Source organism: Cyprinodon tularosa, unplaced genomic scaffold (genome assembly GCF_016077235.1).
Source record: "Cyprinodon tularosa strain WSP-4 unplaced genomic scaffold, ASM1607723v1 ctg233, whole genome shotgun sequence".
NCBI lineage: Eukaryota > Metazoa > Chordata > Actinopteri > Cyprinodontiformes > Cyprinodontidae > Cyprinodon > Cyprinodon tularosa.
The window spans coordinates 492,983-513,592 of NW_024038871.1; the positions used below are offsets into that span (position 1 = coordinate 492,983).

Consider the following 20,610-nt stretch of genomic DNA (forward strand, 5'->3'; position numbering starts at 1 on the left):
GTGAGAAACAACTGAAAATACATCTTATATTCTAGGTTCTTCAAAGTAGCCACCTTTTGATTCGATTTTTGCGACTGCACTTTGGGACACTTTCAAAGTTTTGCCAATTTTTCTGACCGCCTGACCTCGATTTCTTAAAGTAATGAAGGCCACTCGTTTTTCTTTACTTTGCTGCTTTTTTCTTGTGATAATACAAATTCTAACAGTGTGTTCAGTAGGACTATCAGCTGTGTATCCACCTGACTTCAGGGGACACCTGTGAGGTGAAAACCATTTCAGGTGACGGCCTCTGGAAGCTCATCAAGAGAATGCCAAGAGTGAGTGAAGCAGTAACCAAAGCAAAAGCTGGCTACTTTGAAGAACCTAGAATATAAGACATATTTTCAGTTGTTTCACACTTTTTTGTTAAGTATATAATTCCACATGTGTTAATTTATAGTTTTGATGCCTTCAGTGTGGATCTACAATTTTCATAGTCATGAAAATAAAGAAAAGAAGAAGGTGTGTCCAAGCTTTTGGTCTGTACTGAATAAAGCGCTTTTTCAAGTCAGGAGACTCGACCAAAGCATTTTACACCACATTCATTCACTCACACATTCACACATTGATGGAGACAAACCTCATTGTAGCTACAGCTGCACTGGGGTTCACTAAGGGAAGCAAAGCGAAGTGAAGTTTCCATACACTGGTGTCACCGGGTGCGGGAGCTGGGAGTCGAACAAAGAACTCTCCTATTGCAGGGCAAACTGCACCAGACTGTCGCCACTGCAAACAGGATGATTTTACACATTTAAAGAAAACTTCAACAGAAGTTCCTGGGTTTTACTCCCATGTGTGTTGTGTTAAGAGTGATTATTCTGATCAGGGAAATCCAACATGCTTGATTGTCTTAGCCTGATGTCCCAGCATGTGGTGTCCTCAGGGTTTCTGCACGTTATTAAAAATCATTAAATTATTATTATTATAATTGGAATTAAAATTCATTAAATTTGATTATTTTGGCATTTAAAGTGCATTATTCATGTTTAAAAAAAAAACAGTTTTGTCAAATTTATTGTATTGCGATAGCCTAGTAAACTTGCCCCACCCGCCAGCAGCCAAAATCATTTTTGCCTGTGAGTGGTCTAGCCTCAATCAATTCCCCAGGCCCTAGAACTGGCGGGCCAATCACAACGTAGAGATGTTTTGAATTTTTAGATTTAAAGCATGCAGGGTTTTGAGGGTGTGACGACAAAGCTGCGTGATGCTGGAGAAAGCACAACAAGGAAGATGGCAACAACTATTGAACAGTTCTCGTTTGACTCAGCTTTGGAGACAGTTTTGGAAGGATTAGACTTGGGGTTTAAGGACGTATTCGCCATTTTACCCACAGGCTGTTTGTTTACAGTCCCCCACCAGTTTTCAGTTGCGCTTACTACGCCACAGTCAGTTGCTCTCATTGGTCAGAGCATTGGCCAATAGGCACAGACATGGTTTGAAAAACAACTGGTTGAATGATGTCTCATTTATCGAGAACAGACTAAATTACATTCAGTCTGGTTTATCAGGCTAATATTTCGATATATTTGCGTGAAACTGCTTCGGGTTGATCATAAAGCTGTTCGTAATAGAAGCTAGAGAATTGGAAAATGGAATATGAAGAATTCGGGACATGGCTGCTGCCGGTCGACAGGTGCTTGTTGATGGCATTAAAATTATTTCTAAGATCATTAAAAAGCATTAAATTAGAGTTACATATTCCTGTATAAAGCCTGGTTCTCTTGAGAACAACTTTAGGGAGCAGCATCCAGTAACAACCTCCTAGATTGTTGTCCCCCCTTGTTGTAACCCAGTGAGGAGTCCTACTCTGTCTTGATCTGCACACAGATCCCTCAGCTGCTAAATTGTCCTAACATCACTTAAAACAGAAAATGTAAAAGCCTACCTGTGGCGTTGAACAACCACACGCCCAGGTAAAATTACTGCCGGAACACCAATAATGCAGACCTGTTTAAAAAAAAAAAACACCAAATCACCACCAACTTATTGCAGAGGATCTACTTAAACACAATTATCCTCCCAACATACCCCAGCCACCCAACAGCATGGATCCACCACACCCCTGGTCCCAGACACAGGAAGTGAACTTCTTGCTACTACCCTTCCTGCTTCCCCTTTTATAGAAGCTCAGGCTAAGGAGAGTGCGACACCTACTGGTGCCACCTGTTGCATGTATGCGGTATGCTTTACTTTTCCTTGGGTTTGTTGGGTTGTTGGTTTGCCTGAAGTAGAGGTATCAAGATCTTTTTTACAAGTTGAAACACATCCTCTTTTTAGATTGTCCCTAAAGGCAGGGATGCACTATATTGGAATTTTGGCTGATATGCTGATAATTAAAAACATTTCCTATTTATTCCCCTCACAAAAAGGGGGAAAAAAGCCTTAACACACTGGATTTTTCCTCTCTCCTTCTCTGGCAGTTGGGCTATCTGTTTCTGAAACAAACATCCACATCACGACCACCATTGTTTTTACTTAAGCATGTTTACTGTTTCAGAGCATCAGCTGGATGTGACGTCTGGCTCTGCAATCATAATCCTCAGTTTTCTGTTACAAAAACAGCCCCTGTTATATTGGTAAAATGACCAATGTAGGATTTTCAGTTTAAAGCTTTTCTCTGCAGTGTGTGGTGATCGGCCTTCAGTCCACTGGTGAGGCGAGAACATTGGAGGCCTTGGAAGAGGGCGGCGGAGAGCTCAATGACTTTGTGTCGACAGCAAAGTGAGAATGAAAAAGAATCTTTTTTTTTTTCTTTTTTTTTTTTTTGAAGAATGGGAATACATTACTGTGGCTATAATGACATGATTTTATTGCAGAGGTGTGCTGCAGTCCTTGATTGAGAAGCATTTTCCAGCTCCAGACAGACAGAAGCTTTTCAGCCTGCTAGGCATCGACCTGTCTGCAAAAAAGACGCCGTCCCCCAGTGAAAACACAGCAGAGCCCGAACAAAAGGGAAAGAAGAGGAAAGGTAGTAATCACAAAGCTGGATAAACCTGATCTTACTTGAAGAACACTATTAACCTACTCTCTCTCCAGGGTCAGAGGTCAAAAAACAGCCTAAAAAGAAGCCTCGCAAACATGGTGGTCTGTCCGGTACGAGTTCAGAGGAGAGCGAGTCTGAGGAGTCGGACAAAGAGTCTGGGAAAGACAGCGATGACAGCTTCAAATCGGTCAGCTCAGCAGATGAAGACGACGATTTCAATCCATTCAGAGACGAGTCAGATGAAGACGAGGAAGACGGTGAGTTCACGAACACTTAATATGTATCCGGTTAGATCTGATTCTGTGGGCTCATAAAAAACAATTCTGTTTAAGATCCATGGCTGATCAGGAAGGAACCAAAGAAACGGAAAGAGAAGAAGAAGAAAAGGAGGAAGAGCATTGATCCTGACTCCATTCAAAGTGCCTTGTTAGCCTCTGGGCTGGGCTCCTCCAGGCCTGGTTTCACAGCCCCAGTTAACCCCCCCGCCGCACCTGCTGCTGGTACGTATGTACGGAATGATATTTGTTCCATTATTGTAAAAAGCGCATAACACATTTTGTAAATGGAAACGAAATCTAAAACTGACATATTTTAGTCAAAAAAATTAAATGCATTTAAAAAACTAACAGCAGTTTCTCAGCTTTTATACCACAATTTTTTTTTTTTTCCCAAATGTAGTGTTTTTTTTTTTTTTTGCATTTACAGATCACATTTTTTTCCACTTCAAGCCCAACAAAACACGCACTCTTAACCAATAAAAACACTGTTAGCATCCAGGCAGACCTATAGAAATGCGTCTTTGCTCCTCACTCCAGAGGAAAGCCCGCCCCCAGAGTGAAGTGAAGGGGATCTGAACAGAAAAAAAAAAAAAAACAAAATGAGAAATTGTTTTATCTTTGAAATTAAGTGTAAAAAAAGATGTAAAAATAAATTTGAACAAAAAGAAAAAAACAATCTGAGAGTATTGCAAAGTTCCTCTTTAAGCCTTTGTTACCGTTTAAACTTTTTTTTTTTTTTGCATTTTTCATTACTCGATTATCTAATTTCCATGTACAAAAGTTGCTCTTTGCTTTGCAACAATAATGGAGTAAATTTCACTCCATAAGTTTGCTGCCTGGTGCAGAGCGAAGCTTTGATAGTGGGAGCAGTCTGCTTGAGATAAACCTCTGCCTGAATGTGTTTTTCTAAAGTCAAGACAGAGAGCCAGGAAAGCTGTCTAACAAGTCAGGACTCGGTGGAGCTCGCCCAGAAGATGAAGAAACAGCTGCTGGAACAACTGGAGGGTTTGGCTGAAGATCTACCCCCCAACACCCTTGATGAGCTAATAGACGAACTGGGAGGGCCAGAAAACGTGGCTGAGGTAACTGGCTGTTGGAGCTCTACACCTTCTGGCTCTATGGTTTATGCTGAGCCGTCTTCTCCTCATCGCCTCGATGTTCTCTGCTTCAGATGACTGGTCGAAAAGGTCGGGTGGTCAGTAACGATGACGGCAGCATCACCTATGAATCCCGCTCTGAGCTGGACGTCCCGGTAGAAATCCTGAACCTCACAGAGAAACAGAGGTTTATGGATGGAGAAAAGGTAAAGTAGTGATTATTCAGGACCAGCTGGATATCCTCTTAAAACTAAACTCTAATCTGTTTAGAGGAAAACTAAAGCTGTTCGGGGTTCCTGCAGATCTTCAGTTTAAAGATAAGATCTTAATTGGTATTAGAATGTCTTAAATCAGTCTTTCATAGGTCTTAAAATTGTCTCCAAGTCATAAATAGGGTTTAATTTTTGTAATTTATATCAAAAGTTAAAATAATTCATCATTTTTTGACATTTACCGAACGGCTTAGCTGGAACCATTTAGTTCCATCCTGACAGCAGAACCAATAAAAAACATGTTGCAAACAGATGTGGGGAAGTATAAATTCAATGAAAACTGTCTATCCAGCCACTGCTAAAAAGAGTACCAGGTAATGTATGTGAGGAATGGTGTCTCGGCTAAAACAGAAGGCAGTGAACGGGAGCTGCCAGCCTCTGAGCAGCCAGGCTACCCGTCTCGTCACAGTCATCTACATCTAATGGAGAAGGCATTCGTTTAATGAAAAAGCATTACTGTACGATTTTGGAAATAAACTTATCTCCCTCTGATTAAAATAAACAAGCGTTACCTTTCTCCCGCTCCCTGAACTGCGGAGCAACTTCGTAGCATGTTTAATACCCCTAAGAGAGGTAGGTAGTTGGTTTATTTCCAGAAATGGCATTTGATTTACTAGGAACCACATTAAGCACAGCCAGTGATATAAAACTAGCTTCTTACCACCAGAATTGCCTTCCATGCTGGTCATAACTTAAGCTTCTGTCCGGAAGCATGAAAAACACGGCGTTCGGCATACATAAAATGTATGCAATGTTGTATGCGCATGAGTTTCTACATGTTGGATGTATTTCCTCCTGCGGATGTTACTGCCACTTCGCATCCAAACTTTTGATCACTTTACCCAATGGGATGCCATTTTTTTTGTTTTGCTTTTCTAGACTTACGCCTGGTCACGTCGTACTTGCTTACTGAATGCTGTGGGCGTAACTTGTGTAAAAAAAACGTGACGTAAGTCATGCTGCCCAGTGCTTGGCTCTGGTGCTGCCTGGAACCGTGAAGCGAGCTGCCAAACGGTGCCATGGTATTGGAACACACAGAACCGGTTCTAAACAGGAACCGGTTTTGATTCCTAATCCTGTGATTTCATTTAAGTTCTGGGACCACTTCCCATAAGTTAGCATAGTTTAGAATAAAGAAAAACTAATATTTCTGTCTCTTGTTTGTGTATCAGAACATTGCCATCATCTCAGAAGCTGCCAGCTCGGGGATCTCGCTGCAGGCTGATCGGCGTGTGAAGAACCAGAGGAGGAGAGTCCACATGACGCTGGAGCTGCCGTGGAGCGCAGACAGAGCTATACAGCAGTTCGGTGAGAAATCAGAAAGCTTGTTTCGTTTACACTCTAAAAGAAACGCATCTGTACTTTTGACTGAAACTGTGACTTTATGGCAGGGCGCACTCACAGGTCCAACCAGGTCACGGCTCCAGAGTACGTGTTCCTCATATCGGAACTTGCAGGAGAGCAGAGATTTGCATCTATTGTTGCCAAAAGACTTGAAAGCCTGGTAGGCATACCTGAGGGTTCCAAAAATGTTCTGCAAAAAGAAGGAAACTGATTAAACTTCCCTGTTCCTGTTCTCTCCATCAGGGAGCTCTGACTCACGGAGACAGACGCGCCACAGAAACTAGAGATCTAAGCAGGTTCAATTTCGACAACAAGGTACGTTTCTCCAGCACTTTAAGACACGCTTTTTCATTCCTTATTTCACCGGATTCTCACGCGCCATGTTGTTTTTGTAGTACGGCAGAAACGCTCTGGAAATTGTGATGAAGTCGATCGTAAAGCTTGACACACCGTTAGTGCCTCCGCCCTCAGACTTCAGAGGGGATTTCTTTAGAGGTATGAGTCAGACGCATCATCTAGTCTCTAGTTTTCATGTTTAGTTCACCAGTTTCAATAGATGTCAAATCTCTGATTTTTTTTTTTTTTTTTGGTGTGTAGAGATTCAGAACGGGTTGATCGGCGTGGGCCTCATAAATGTGGAGGACCGATCTGGAGTTCTGACACTGGACAAAGGTGATTTATACGCCATGAATAAGATTCAAACTAATCCCTCAGTTTATACATTGACTGTCTAAAATCAAATGTTTTACATCACAGACTATAACAACATTGGAAAATTCCTGAATCGTATTTTGGGCATGGAGGTCCAGCAGCAAAACGCCTTGTTCCAGTATTTCGCTGACACACTGGCAGCGGTGATCCAGGAAGCCAAAAAGAACGGCAGATACGACATGGGTATCCTGGGTAAGCTGCTGACCTCTAAAACCTGCTCCGTGCCTCTTCCGTCTCTGCTGATGATCGGACCACGTTTGATCTCAAACCCTAAAAAGCTCTCCTTTGTATTAGATCTGGGCTCTGGTGATGAGAAGGTGAAGAAGGTTGACTGCAGGAAGTTTTTGACCCCCAGCTACACCACGTCAGGACACGTTGAACTCCACACTGTGAGTCCTTTAGCATCCCCCCCCCGGTGTAATGATCTCAACATCTGTAGCTGACATCTGCTTTCTGCCTTTCGCCTCACAGGTCAGCGTGGAGAGAGGGATGTCCTGGGAGGAAGCCACGCACGCCTGGGCAGAGCAGAACGGCCCCGACGACGGCTTCTACGTCCAGGTAGGATGTTATGGAGGGGAGGTTGGTTCAAATGTGTGTGAAGTTGGACAAAGTGGACAGCTTGGATCAGATTTCTGAGGAAAGATATTTTCATATTTTAGTTTCGGGCTGAGCAGCAGGTAGCACTGCTCCCTTGCAGCAAGAAGGCTCCGGGTCCGATTCCAGCCCGAGGTCTTTCTGCATGGAGTTTGCATGTTCTCCCTGAGCATACGTAGGTTCTCTCGGGGTACTCTGGCTTCCTCCCACAGTCCAAAAACATGGCTGCTAGGTTAATTGGATTCTCTAAATTCTCCTCAGGTGTGAGTGTGTGGGTGGATGAATGGTTGTTTATCGCTGTGTTGCCCTGCAATGGATTGGCGACCTGCAACTCTAGTTCTGATATTGTCAGAAAATTGGCTGATGGTGACAAAGGGCCACAATGTTCATCCCAGCTCATGTTTTTCATAGTTTTACAGGAAGATTATCAGGATTTCCTCGGGTCATTAGAAATCATTAAGTCATTACATTATTTTTTTAAATTTTGGCTTTAATTGTCATTAAAATTCATTAAATGGGATTATCTTGGCATTTAAAATGCTTTATTTAAAAACAAAAAAAACATTTTTATAATAATTTCATCAGATCTATCAGATGTAACTGGTTCCTTGTGTTTGCGTGGAACTGTTTCCAATTGATCGTAAAGCCGTATGTTCGGAAGAGAAAAAAAGTTCTGCTTTGACGTCACAATTTGATGTAAATTAATTGTTAAAGAAATTCCCTTGTTGTTAATAAATCAGGCAGGTTGGAAGCAGGCTGCCCTTTATACCCGATTTATGTTTTAGTTGCTTGGTTACTAAAGCGTTCAGAGATAGAAATTAATTGAAATGTGATTAAGAAAAGAAAAGAGGGTTGATAATAATCTTTATTATTGTAAATTTCTCTTCATGTCTTCCTTCTATTCATCACTTTTGTTCCAAATGTTTGTGTCAAACCCATCATCCTAAAATAAATGCATAATTGAGCTAGAATCCAAAAAAGTTGTCTAGACATCTTGTTGACTAGGAGTCAGCGTGTGTGAGCTGTGATTGACACTCCATCAGACGCTCCTCTGGCTGTGATTGGTTGTTTTGACTCGTCCCGAATTATTCTTTCTGTTGGTTCAATAATCACACTGTTGACGTTAATATCCACACTTTAATGGTCGCCATTAACAGTTTACAACATGCGCTCCCGCGCTCATCACTCCACACACTGAAGAAGGAAACACAGATCTAGCCCCGCCTCCCATTCCTTACATCTCATACATGCACAGTCTGCTACTTACAACTTAACAATCTCCCCTCTTTCTTTAAAGAACACATAACAGGCTAAAGAAATTTTAGCATTCTAACTTTACTTATTTTAACTCCATTTACTTGAACTTAACTTATGTAAGGAACAATAGTCTTTTTGTTTGTTTTAATCTTTAAGTTGCCATTTCCCTTCACTTAGGGCTCTCAGCAGTCCAAGGGCAGACGCCCCCATTTTTGTTAGGCAGTTGGCAAGTTGGTCTTTGGTAGGTGTCCATATGATTTCCTGGATTGTCCCAGAACCCATAAGTTCTTTGATGCTGCTGATCTCAAGCCGGAGTCTCTTTTCAGTTACACATTTTGTGGATTTGACAGCATCAAGGAGGGAATGGTTGTCCGTTACACAGGTAATGGGTAAGATGTTGCGCGTGCCATCACCAACCATGAGCTCTGAATAGAGTGTAGCAAGAAAGACAGCACTATCAATTCCATCTGCTAGTGCTAAAGTCTCTCCAGCTAACGTGCTACGTACCACTCTCCTAATCCGTCTGGATTGCCAGCATATGGGTGAAAATTTTCCATCTTCTCCCATCAGCATGACAAAATGTCCTCCTTGTGTCCCTCCATCTGAGAGATTTCCCATTGAGGAATCGCTGAACACCACTAGCTTGTGGTATTTGCTGTCTCCCAAGCATTGGAATCTAAGGGTAACTTCCTCAGATTTAAGTTTTCTGATCAGTTTGTTTGCAGAGTGTAATGTTTGAATTGTACCATGTTTTGTGTTTGACGCCAAGATAGATATGTCACACATGATGTCAGGTCTGCTCTGTCTTGCTACCCACAGAATCTGTCCAATCTTGGATTTTAACATGTCCATTTCTGTGTCTGTTAATGGAGCCTCCCGCTGTGGTGCTCTGATGGGATCCATAGGAATGGGCTGTAGGTTTTTAATGTATGTACGCTGTTGTACTTTGATTTCATTCTGCAGAGAATGAACCTCCATTCCAATGTAGTTGAAGCTGTTATGTTCTTCTCTTCCAACTTGAAAAGCAGTTTTCAGTTGGGGGATAATAGCTGAAGAAAACATGTCTGAACCACCCCATACAAAGTCATCTACATGGCATGCAAGAACTCCTGTCACTTTACAGAAATCATCTTGCCAGTAGAAGACAGCTGGATCAACTTTTGACACAGTTCCTCCCAGCTTCTGCATGGTTTCTTTCACCTTGTTGTACCAGAACAAGGAAGCATCTGCCAAGCCATAGACACATTTATTTAATTTCCATACGATTCCTTCGCTCTCTGCCTCTTGAGGCGGACGGAGATACACATCCCGTGTTAAATCTTTACCTTGCAAAAAGGCTGCTTTGATGTCCATAGAGTTCAGCTTCCATTTATTTTGGCATATAACAGCTATAACAGGGGTTCTCAACCTTTTGCAAGCTGGGCCCCCCCAAAGCTGGTTCATTGCAGTTGGGGCCCCAGTGCCCCCCGCCCAGATCCCCCATCCCCCCGCCCCGCCCCGCTCTACCTTGCATAGATAGATAGATAGATAGATAGATAGATAGATAGATAGATAGATAGATAGCCCTAGGCTATTATTTTTAGGCCCACATTATTATTATTACCATCATCAGTAGCGGTAGGTAGGCCTATTATCATTTCTAGGCTATTGTTATAATTGGCAGTAGCACCAGACTTCTAATGTGAGCTTGCAGGCATTATTATTGTTATTATTATTATTATTATTATTATTATTATTATTATTATGAGTAGTATATGCCTATCATTATTACAAGGCTATTGCTATATAATTATGAGGTTACATGCTTTATTGTTGTTGTTATTATTATTATCATCAGTTGGCCTATTATCAATACTAGGCTATTGCTATATAATTAGGTGATGTTAATGTGAGACCTGAGCCTGCTTTGCCTTGCAAAGATCCTCAATTCTTGGCTCAATGTTTGATAAGCATAGCCTCAAATCATCCTCGATTTGTGCACGATTGCGGTGTTTTGTTTTGAGTGCAGTCATTTTTGAGAATCCTGCCTCACACAAATATGTCGACGCGAAAGGAAGGAGAATCTTCAAGGCGACGTCACAGAGTTCCGGGTATTCCTGCATCAATGCTGCCCAGAATGACGAAAGAGGACAGGAGCTAAAGAGTTCCTTCAGTCTACTGTCACTCTTCAGCTCAATAAGCTGTTCCTGCAAATCAATTGATAGCTCGTTTGCTGTGCACACAAACGGATCTCGAACCCATGCAAAAGAGCGATAATCCTCTTTAAAGTACGTCGCAAATTGTTTTCTCATTGCTGACAGGTGCTCAGACGCTGATTGAAATAGGGAGGAGAAATCGTGTGACGCGCCTGCATCAGTTATAAAGTCTGTAAGGCAGGGGAACATGTCACAGTTCCCTCGACTGATGCGGCCATGCCAGAGGTCTAGTTTTTGTGTGAAGGCCTGCACTTTGTCTGCAAGGAGCAAAATATGAGTTTCGCGGCCTTGCAAAGACAGGTTGAGGCCATTCAAGCGGTCAAATATATCGACCAAATAGGACAGAGACGCAAGCCACATAGTGTCATCCAGATGCTTCGCCAGATCTGATTTAATTTCTGTCAAAAACCACTTCACCTCCTCTCGCAGCTCATACAACCGCTGTAACACCCGCCCCCTGGAGAGCCAGCGAACTTCAGTGTGCAGAAGCAGCTGTTCGTGCCCTGACCCCATCTCCTGGCAGAGGACCCCAAACAAGCGAGAGTTTAGCGGCCGTGATTTTATGAGATTTATTATTTTGACGGATTGGTTCAGCACAGAGTCAAAGAGAACCGGCATTTTTTTAGCAGCTAGTGCTTCGCGATGGACCATGCAGTGTGTCCATTTCACAAGTGGAGCTACTTGCTGAACGCGAGCAGCTAGGCCACGCTCATGCCCCGTCATTGCCTGCGCACCATCCGTGCATAGGCCAACGCATCGGTCCCAAGCCAAACCATTTTCGCGGATAAAAATGTCAAGGACATTGAAAATGGCTTCTCCTGTAGTGTGTGACTGAAGAGGCCGGCAAAACAGGACATCCTCCTCAATCACCTTGTCCCGCAGATACCTGACATAGGTGAGGAGCTGTGCCTGCCCAGCAACATCAGTGGATTCGTCCAGCTGCAGCGCGTAGTAAGGACTCTTTTTTACAAACTCTATCAGTTGCTCTCTGATATCGTTGGACATGTCTACAATTCTCCTAGCGACTGTGTCATTGGACAGTGGTACTGCACCGAGTTTGGCTGCTGCACTATCGCCTATCATTATTCTGCACATGTCTTGCGCTGCCGGCAAAATGAGAGTCTCTGCGATTGTATGCGGTTTACCCAGTTTACCGATCCTTTTGGCCACTACATATGATGCCTCCAAACACTGTTTAGACACAGTGCTGTGCACTGAAATGGTTGCCTGTTGCTGATGGAGGCCATCAAGCTTTCTTTTAAAATATTCGACCGGTTTATTTTTAATGCCAGCATGCTTTGTTTCGAGGTGTCTTTTTAATTTGCAGGGCTTCATACTGTCATTTGCCAGCACCTCGGCACATACGACACACTGAGGTCTCAGTTCAGCCGTGACTGTAAACCCAAACTGCAGGTATGCTTCATCGTACTTGCGAAGCTTTTTTGCAGCTGGTGGTGCGTTGGTTGGCTTGTTGGTCCTCACAAGAAATTTCTCCATTTTAATTTGTTTTCAATAAAGTTTAAACTATGGCAATATGTAACTATGTGTGGTGTATGTTGAGAGACGTATCAGGGGCTAATCAGTCAGGACTTAGGCACAATCTTTCATTAAAACCAAACAAAATAATTATTTTGCAGACAATTCAGATTTTATTTTAATTCTTAACGATTGTAGTCCTCGTGTGTGTGTGTGTGTGTGTGTGTGTGTGTGTGTGTGTGTGTGTGTGTGTGTGTGTGTGTGTGTATCGTTTGGGTAGTTAGCTAAGTAACTACTGCCTAGCAGTTTAACAAAATTACTGGCTAGGGCTGAGATATGATCTAATCTTAAAGAATGTTTCTGGGTTTAGTCTTTAAAAAGACTGTTGGGGTTTGTGTAGTAAAGGCCTATGTAAATCGAGATTGATAACAGACTAGCGAGAGCTGGCACAAGCGAACTTGGCAAGAGACTAGACTAGAGTGAATGGAGAGCTATGTCGTGAGTCAATTTAAATGCAGTGATTTATTTTTGTGAGAGTGAGTGAACATTTACACCCCGCTCTGTAAGTCAAGGCGGGAACGGCGGCGACCATGCGCATGCGCGATTCATTTGCAGCCTGGACACAGAGGGGTGTGTGTCTCCTTTCTGCTGCAGGCTGGGACTGCTGCGCGAGGTTACTGAGAGACTGACCGCCTGTGAGTGCCTTTGGACGGGAGAGGGGCTCATGGCAGCACCCGCTGCTCGTTGAGCACAGTATGCCTAACTGCAGAGTGATTCGTGCTTTCGAGTCTCCAAACACCACAAAAGTCTCCAAAAACACCAGTAAAAGTCGCGGGATATTTTGACAAAAAATAATTTGTATACAATGTCGCTTAGTTCACTCAAGGCAACAGAAATGTCCGCCCGAGGATGAGTGTAAACTCCACACAGGAACATCACCGAAAACTCCCATGGGAGAAAAAAGGGGCGGCATTTCAAAATAAGACATTCCAAGTTGACGTTGCAAGTTTTGTTCACGATGACACAATCAGTGCACCAAAGTTCGTTAATTAAAAAACACTCACCTCCACCCTTCGATTTTCCGGTACGCTCCTTCACCCTGTCCGAGCGATGGACAGAGAAGCCCGGCGGCTGGAAAGAAGAATCCAGCACGCCGCTGGAAGCCTGTAGCGTCCCCACTCAGGGGCTCAGCTGTACGGCGTATGTGGCGATACCTCCGCCCAGTCCTTTCGCTCTGCTCCCGACTTCCGCGGCCCGACTCCTGGCCTTGTTTACCTCGAGTGGGGCACGCATCGAAATCAGCACACCTCAGTCCAGTATTGGCAAAAGACAGACCACAAACTTCCTCACGGATCCTCAGAAGTGTCTCACGGCCATAATTTAAAGTGGTAAATACATCAAAGACAAAAACAAACATAAAACAGCCAGCACACAGGAGAGCTCTTGCTACGGCGCCCTGTCTCGGCGCCATGATCAACCACCCGCTTATCACCGCATTTGCGCTCACTATCGACAAAACAATCAAATTTGTTCAAAACTTTTTTTTTTTAATCAGTCCAAACACATTTTAATTTTTATTCAGGAGTTATGTATATACAAAACTTTAACTTTTTATGAAATAAAAAGTTAAAAAAAAAAGATAAAAAAAAAAAGATTAAAAAAAAGTGTAAATTTTTTTTTTCCAGTTTTTTTCCACTCCCATCCTGTAGCCTACTCGCGCCCCCCCGGGAGAGTGTCGGGGCCCCCCCGGGGGGGCGCGCCCCACCGGTTGAGAACCACTGAGCTATAACCATCTTTAGAGATTCAGAGGAACAAGTGGGTGAATCCTTAGGAAGTTCTTGAATGTTAATTTCTTCAAAGCCTCTTGCAACCAGTCTTGCTTTGGGTACTATGTCTACTTGTGTTTTCTTGAGTGTGCACACCCACCTCGTTGATATGCATTTCTGACCTTCATCTTTTTCCTCCACATATACATTGTTTCTTTTCCAGTTCTCAAGTTCAGTTTGTTTAGCGTGTGAGAAAATATCCTCGTTCACTACTAATATTTCATCTCTGTTGTAAGTATTGGTCTTGACATTTTCAACCACTTCGAGTTTGCTTACTTGTCCCATATCAATGGATCCTGTAGATCCAGCAATTTCCTCTGGCTCAGTATATTCTAAGTTGTACCAGCTTTTGTGTTTCCCACTGGCTTTACCTGCACGGCTTGTTATTTTTCCAGCATATTTTTGACCTGTTTCTTTGTCTGTGAATTTAATTCCTTGTCCAGCTTTTAGTTTTATTCCTTCACTTACAGTTGTGTTTGTCAGTGGAAGACCATCCCCTTCAGGTTGTACTGGATCACAGGAGGATTCACTGTTTTCTGCAACACCAAGTGATTCATTGCTTGTTGGTGCCATCTCCTCCTCATGTTCACTTTCAAAGTCATGTTCTTCATCAAGTACCGCTGCTGGTGTCTTTGAAAGGTGGTCATCCGTTTTAAATGGAGTTTTCCTTTCGCTTTCCCCTAGTTTCTCTTGTGTCTCATTCATTTTTCTCAGCCTAGACTGGTGTACTCTGACATATGTTCCACCATGCCTGACGAATATTAACCACACCTGGCCCTTTCCACTCCTGACAGTCTGTACGTTTATAATAGACTTTGTCTCCTGTTTCATATTTGTCATCTGTGGGTCGCAGCTGTTTTCGGAGGGCTCTTCGGATCCTCTCAGAACATTCAGCCTCAGCAAAGGCTTTACTCATGCCATGCAGTGTTGCAGTGTGATGACCCATCCATGTGTTGACATCAGTTTCCAATGCTGGAGGTTTATCAATTAGAACTGAAGGCAGGTTTGGGTTTTGACCAAAAACAAGTTGATATGGACTGTAGCCATGTACATTGTGCATGCTGTTTTTTGCCATCAAAGCCCAGTCCAGAGCCATTTTCCAGTCACATTTGTTGTCTCTCTTTACCTTGAGTAGCATTTCAGTGAGAATCTGATTGTGTCTTTCCAGTAGGCCGTTGCTCCATGGACTGTATCCAGCAGTGGCTTTAACCTCAATGTTAAAATGTTCAGCCATGTCTCTTATTTCTTCGTTGTTAAATTCACCTCCATTGTCAGTGAATAATCTGCGTGGTGGGCCATGAACGCTTATCCAGCAGTGAATAAAGTGCTTCACTATCTCTTTGGGTTTTTTTGTGGTGATGATGCTCCCTGCACTGAATCTTGTAAAATGGTCGATGGCATGTAGATACCACAAACCTGGCTCAAGCTCATGTAAGTCCATCGCTACAGTTTCATTATACGTTGAAGCCATGGGTAAACCCACTGCAGGTTTAGGTTTTGCTCTACTGTACCGGATGCATATTTCCCAGTTTTTTACAATTTCCTTCAGGATTGTAATGCTTTCATCATCGGTGTTGCCTGAGCAAGATAAGAGCTTTTGTAGTCTGTCAACTGAGGCATGTCCAAATTGTTTATGTAGCTTTAGCAGTACTGTTTTTTTTTCTTTTGTTGTCATGTTTTCTGTCACAATGAGAATTTCATCTTCATCATTTGGTGTCTCACTTTGTTTAAACTGGCTTTCATTATTGATCCTTTCCTTTCTTAAATTTACACAATAATGTCCAGAAGATGTCAGTTCAAGTTTTACAGGTTGGTCAAACATCATTGCTTTGTCTTGAGCAATGTCTAAAACAGCACTCGCTCTCTTCAGTGATGTTTTGCTCAAAAGCATCGGTATATCTGCTGGAACTACTTCTGTCTCAATGTTGCATTTAGTTTTTCCTATTGTTGCAGGAATAGTCACCTTTCTTGTGGATTTCACCAGTTTTCCATCCCCAAACCGGAAAGGTCTTGCACTTTTTTCATCTTTAATCTTCATTAATTCTCTCTGAGGCAATCCACTTACATAATCTGCAAGCCATTTTTCACCACACACAGTTCTTGTACAGGCAGTGTCAATCACAGCAGATCCCAAAGCTTCTACCATGAAGATCTGTGTGTCAGATGTGGATTCGTCTGAAAACAGAGTAATATTACATTCCTCAACGTTGTCTTTTGATCCCTCAACATTTGTTAGCTTCACATGTTCTCTTTTATTGGGGCAGTCTTTTGCCCAGTGAAAAGTGCTCTGACATATTGCACATTTAGTTCTTCTCCCGTATTTGTCGAGTGGATTAGTCCCTGCAGCTGTTCTTGAGCTTTGCTCTGAGTTTGAACTCCGTTCACGCTTGCCTGTGTATTTGGTGAAAAAGGCTGAGTCGCCCTCTTGTGGAGGATAGACATTATCACCGAAGATTCTTTTCAAAGCCGATTTCATGTTGTCAAAAGTTACAGTGGAACAGGCGGTAAGAGCTAGCTGTTTGTCTTTAACGTTTAGCCCCGCGGTGTCTAATAGCTTGAATGCTAACACTGCATCCGGTAGTTCCATTTTGAACTTACGTAACTTGTTGTACCGTCGTTCAAATTCGATAATGTAATCCATCATGGACGTGTCGCCGCGTCTGTCGATCTGGTCAAACTCCGTGTAAGCTTCGTACTGTCGATCTTTTTCTTCTTTTAAAAACACTGAATCCAACTTGTCTAAAAGAACACTCATTCCTGTATCAACGTTGAGATGTTCCGCAGCGATTTCCAGCGCGCTTTCTCTCGCTCTTCCTGATAGCGACAGGGTAACCGCCAGGGCCTGCTTCTTTTTGTCCAAGTCGGTAACAAGTCTCCAGATTTCAATTTCATTTTTCCAACTTTCGTAAGACGTCTTCTCGTCGAACGGTGGGGGAACTTTGTAATTTCCAGCAGCGGCCATCCTCTGCTACCAATGATGGTTCAATAATCACACTGTTGACGTTAATATCCACACTTTAATGGTCGCCATTAACAGTTTACAACATGCGCTCCCGCGCTCATCACTCCACACACTGAAGAAGGAAACACAGATCTAGCCCCGCCTCCCATTCCTTACATCTCATACATGCACAGTCTGCTACTTACAACTTAACACTTTCCAGAGTGAAATACAGGCAGTAGGCGGTACCAATTGAAGCAGTTTTTTTCACAGGTTACATATCACATGTACTGCTGTCTGGGCATAGGGACAGTTTTAGCCAATATGACAAAAAAGTGATTTTTAAAAACTTACAGACTTCAGCTTTAATGGTCCTCAACCTGTGAGTAAATTATACAGATTTGTCATTGAAAATGTGTTTATTTTGTTTTTTTTTTAATGCTGTTTTTTGTCTAATCAGAAATAAATAACAACAGGAAATGATTAGGGCTGACATGAGTAATGGGTTCTTAAAATAATCCTCCACCAATTTAGTAATGGAATAACGGTGCACAGCCTCTAAAACATGCAGTTTAATGACAGAATAACCTACTAAAATGAAAAAAATAAACTAGAATTGTTTCTTAAACAATAAATACATAACATTTTTCATTAAAAATTATTTGTTCATGGTATGAATAATTGCAGCTATGTTTTTTTTTTTTTTTACATTTTGGAAATTTGATTTCAAATTATCTATTTTTTTTTTTTCTTTATTCCAAATGTTTTATTTAGAAGCATTCATTTACTTATCTCTTTTTAGATTAATAATTACATTTTCAAATATTAATCAAAATATCATTGTAAAGTACAGTAATAAGTTTATGCTTATTTTAACAATTTCTCCATGAATAATAAATCTGCATATGCAGTATAAAGTGAAGCTGATTTATTTATTTCTTTTCTGTTGGTGTTAAATATATATAATACAAAAACACAAAATTAAAGTCTAACTAAATATTTTCTTGAGGTAAAAATACTGAGCAGTGTAGCTTGATCTTTATTAGTTGATGCTGATATAATCATCCTCAGTTTTATTGTAGAAGGTTAGACTCAATGGGAAGGATTAGTCAACTGGTTGAGTTAGATTCCAGCCTTTGTGCCCTTTGGCAAAACTCAGTTTACCAAATGAGTATAAGTTGTTAAGGCATTGGGGCTGACGGAGAGTTTATAAAAACAGAGGGATGTTGGTATGGCGAGGAAAAAAGGACATTTAATGTGATCAAGATATTCTTCACGATGAACATCGCTGATCTAAATATTTTCACCACAAACCATATTGTTGCTTCTCTCTAAGAGTCTGCTACAGTTCCTAATTTCTTTTTTTTATGCATGTTTGACTTCCAGATGAGAAATAACAGGAAAACGGCCATCCTGGTGAAAGAGGTGAACACCAAGAAGAGGCTGTTCCTGGTTTACCGGCCGAACACAGGCAGACAGGTCAAACTGGAGACGTACGCAGACATTAAGAAGAAGTTTAAGAAGGTACGTTTCTTCAACTCCCAAGGCCGACATTTTGACGCTTCTGAGATTTTAAAGGGAAAGAACTTTATTTACATTAATCATATGTCGTCATGATCATGTTAACTGACTTTTCCTGTTTCTATATTTCCTTCATTTTCACATAGTTTTTTAAAATAAAAAACTTAAAAAAATAAATATGGTTAATTTTACCTCAATCTTAATTTGACCGCTCGATTAGTTGCATTGTAAATTCTTGCTGCAGTGTTTTGACATTTAGTACCGTTGCCTAGCAACCAACATTCTACCTTGAACTCCTTGGCTGATGCTGTGAAATGGCCTTCAGAAGAAATCTAACCATGAAACAGGATTTAGAAATGCTTCAAAATATTGATGATCGTGATTCGGGCGCAGAGGGGGAGACGGATGAGGACGACTGGGTAGGAAGCGGCTCAGATTCTGACAGCGAGTCCAAGGATGATTACCCTCCCATGGGAAAAAGTAAATATATTAGTGACCCATCAGACAATAGTGAAACTTTTGTTCGAGGTTTGGATAGCACTGCCCACACCTCCGCCGGCACACTCAGCGGCCCAAAAGCCAAACCAGAGTCCCGGTCTACTATAATCACACACAGTTTGACGTGCAAACCACATGCCCTCCGTAGGTTACCAGCCCCTCCGCCGCTGAAGAATCTGAAGAGCAGATTTTGCGAGGCAAAGTAAACGGCGCCAGGTGCTTCAGCGCTACACAAAAAAAAATGCTCAAATGTTTGTCACAAGTGTGAAAAGGTGGTCGGCTGGAAACGTGCGGGGCAATCAATCAATTTCTGTAAATAAAATTGTAATTTTAAACTTTGAACCTGTGTGGTAAAACAGTCATTTTTATTTTATTGAGTTGTTATTAATACAAATTTAGACCACGAATAATAATGGCATACAATACAGCCTTTAAAGTCATATGGAAGTCATATTTAATGGTCAAATCATTCTGGCTTAAACATGTATATAAATCTATTTATCAGACCATATTGTCCTAAAGTTAGAAAGTTTCTATTTTTAAAAACATCCTGTCTTAAAATCTTTGTTTGTTTTTTTTTTCATTACCTTATGCAGGGCAGTTAATTACACGTCAGCTTGCACACCTTATTCGGCCAATCATATATCAATGGTCATCTGTCAATCACATTTTTCGGTCATTCATATGTCGGAGCTAATATACGCAATGGTTGAAATCAGAATCCTCTCCTTTCCCATTGAGTTCCGTCCCAGTGTTAACAGGGATGGACGTCTGTGTCTTTAGCAGGCGTAGAGCTAACAGAACTGGCAGCGTTGCGAGGCAAGGGCTCAAACATGTACGGCTGTAAGCCTTCTACACCAAACCAAGCTTCTGCCGCCCTGGCGTCCTCTTCCACAACATCTTCATCCCTGCTTTCCTCCTCTAAATAAAAAATGTATGACGAAGGAGACTCATCCACGCCTCCGACACTAAACTCTCCTCATCTTGCATGTTGCCTCTGTCCATAGCGTTCCTTGACAGTGTCGTTTCTAAGTCACCAATTTAGTGCTACTTGGTCCCAATGGAATTTCCTATTGGGAACCTACTAGCACTAAGTTGCTAACTGGATATTCACTCGTGTAAAGTCGTGCACCACTCGGAAGAATTCGGAAATGCAACAGTGGGAACAGCTGTTTCCTTTCGACTTTAAAAAAAATATATATATTTAAGACCTTATATAAGGTCTATATATCCACAATGAGTCTATATCGCACACTAGAACCATTTCAGTCGATGACATCATAGCTACCCATGCGTGCCATTGGGGAAAAATTCAGCCATCAAATTGACGGCGAGTGGGAGTTCTAGTAGGATCAGAATTCTGGGAGTCCTAGTGTTAAGTTTGTGTTTGTAAATGTGGAAGCATTGAATATTTTATTTTTCTTTCTTCTCTCAGGTGCTGTCAGAAGATGCCAAGCAGCACTGGACTGACCAGTACCAGTCGTCTGCCAAAATCTGCTCTCATGCATACTGGTACGTTCACCGTCCATCCTCATCCTGCCAGCCGCGGCTCAAAGCGGCGAGTTTTCAGAAAGTGAT

The 20,610-nt window shown here is 42.0% G+C and overlaps 1 protein-coding gene across 5 annotated transcripts in view; it reads left to right on the plus strand.

The window, feature by feature from the left end:
* Positions 1 to 20,610, plus strand: part of sbno1 (strawberry notch homolog 1 (Drosophila)) — a 36,875-nt gene that overhangs the window by 14,336 nt on the left and 1,929 nt on the right. For all 5 annotated transcript variants that reach the window (XM_038286965.1, XM_038286969.1, XM_038286968.1 and 2 more), the window contains exons 16-31: positions 2,663 to 2,760; positions 2,856 to 3,007; positions 3,076 to 3,279; positions 3,355 to 3,522; positions 4,213 to 4,382; positions 4,472 to 4,603; positions 5,842 to 5,977; positions 6,061 to 6,173; positions 6,257 to 6,328; positions 6,409 to 6,508; positions 6,611 to 6,685; positions 6,770 to 6,916; positions 7,019 to 7,113; positions 7,196 to 7,282; positions 18,400 to 18,537; positions 20,468 to 20,544. In XM_038286965.1, coding sequence (XP_038142893.1) covers positions 2,663 to 2,760; positions 2,856 to 3,007; positions 3,076 to 3,279; positions 3,355 to 3,522; positions 4,213 to 4,382; positions 4,472 to 4,603; positions 5,842 to 5,977; positions 6,061 to 6,173; positions 6,257 to 6,328; positions 6,409 to 6,508; positions 6,611 to 6,685; positions 6,770 to 6,916; positions 7,019 to 7,113; positions 7,196 to 7,282; positions 18,400 to 18,537; positions 20,468 to 20,544 — 1,964 coding nt within the window. The remainder of the gene's footprint in view (positions 1 to 2,662; positions 2,761 to 2,855; positions 3,008 to 3,075; positions 3,280 to 3,354; positions 3,523 to 4,212; positions 4,383 to 4,471; positions 4,604 to 5,841; positions 5,978 to 6,060; positions 6,174 to 6,256; positions 6,329 to 6,408; positions 6,509 to 6,610; positions 6,686 to 6,769; positions 6,917 to 7,018; positions 7,114 to 7,195; positions 7,283 to 18,399; positions 18,538 to 20,467; positions 20,545 to 20,610) is intronic.